The sequence below is a fragment of the Trypanosoma theileri genome (assembly GCF_002087225.1).
Source record: "Trypanosoma theileri isolate Edinburgh chromosome Unknown TM35_Tth_110_V1, whole genome shotgun sequence".
Taxonomy (NCBI): domain Eukaryota; phylum Euglenozoa; class Kinetoplastea; order Trypanosomatida; family Trypanosomatidae; genus Trypanosoma; species Trypanosoma theileri.
Genome location: NW_021639952.1, coordinates 11,758 through 12,175, shown reverse-complemented (window position 1 = coordinate 12,175; position 418 = coordinate 11,758). Strand labels below are relative to the sequence as shown.

The 418-nt window shown below is 44.5% G+C and overlaps 1 protein-coding gene across 1 annotated transcript; it reads left to right on the top strand.

Moving 5' to 3' along the window:
* Nucleotides 1-95: 95 nt before the first annotated feature.
* Nucleotides 96-416, top strand: TM35_001101030 (uncharacterized protein; the record flags this gene model as incomplete). The annotated part of the gene is made up of 1 exon (XM_029031703.1): nucleotides 96-416. A coding segment is annotated over one exon (321 nt), but the record flags the coding sequence as incomplete, so codon positions are not given.
* Between the last annotated feature and the right edge of the window lie 2 nt (nucleotides 417-418).

Here is a 418-nt window from a genome sequence, read left to right as displayed (position 1 = left end):
CAATACTCTCTACGACATTACATGTCCTTGGCATTTCAGAGGAATGCAACAGTACTCACGGCCATAAGAGTAGTATAAGCGATAATAACGAACAGGTGACTTTACCACCTACAACTACTAATTCCTTTTCAGCGGAAGAAACAGAAGAAAAACACAATATAAAAATGATAAGGAAAAAGCAAGTAGTGCATTGCCCTCATGGTCCGTTTTTTCTGGTGAGAGGAGAAGTTCGATATATCTCTATTGGACGCTTTGGTGATCCCATCATGGGACACTATCAGGAATTAAGCGATGAACGCTTCAGAGTTCTCCCATCGCAGGAGGCCCAAGAGAAATGGGCCGTGGGATGTTCCATTACCCCAACGGTCCTCTGCAGGATAAACTGCAGTGGGCAGAATTACAACAACAGGCACGCGAC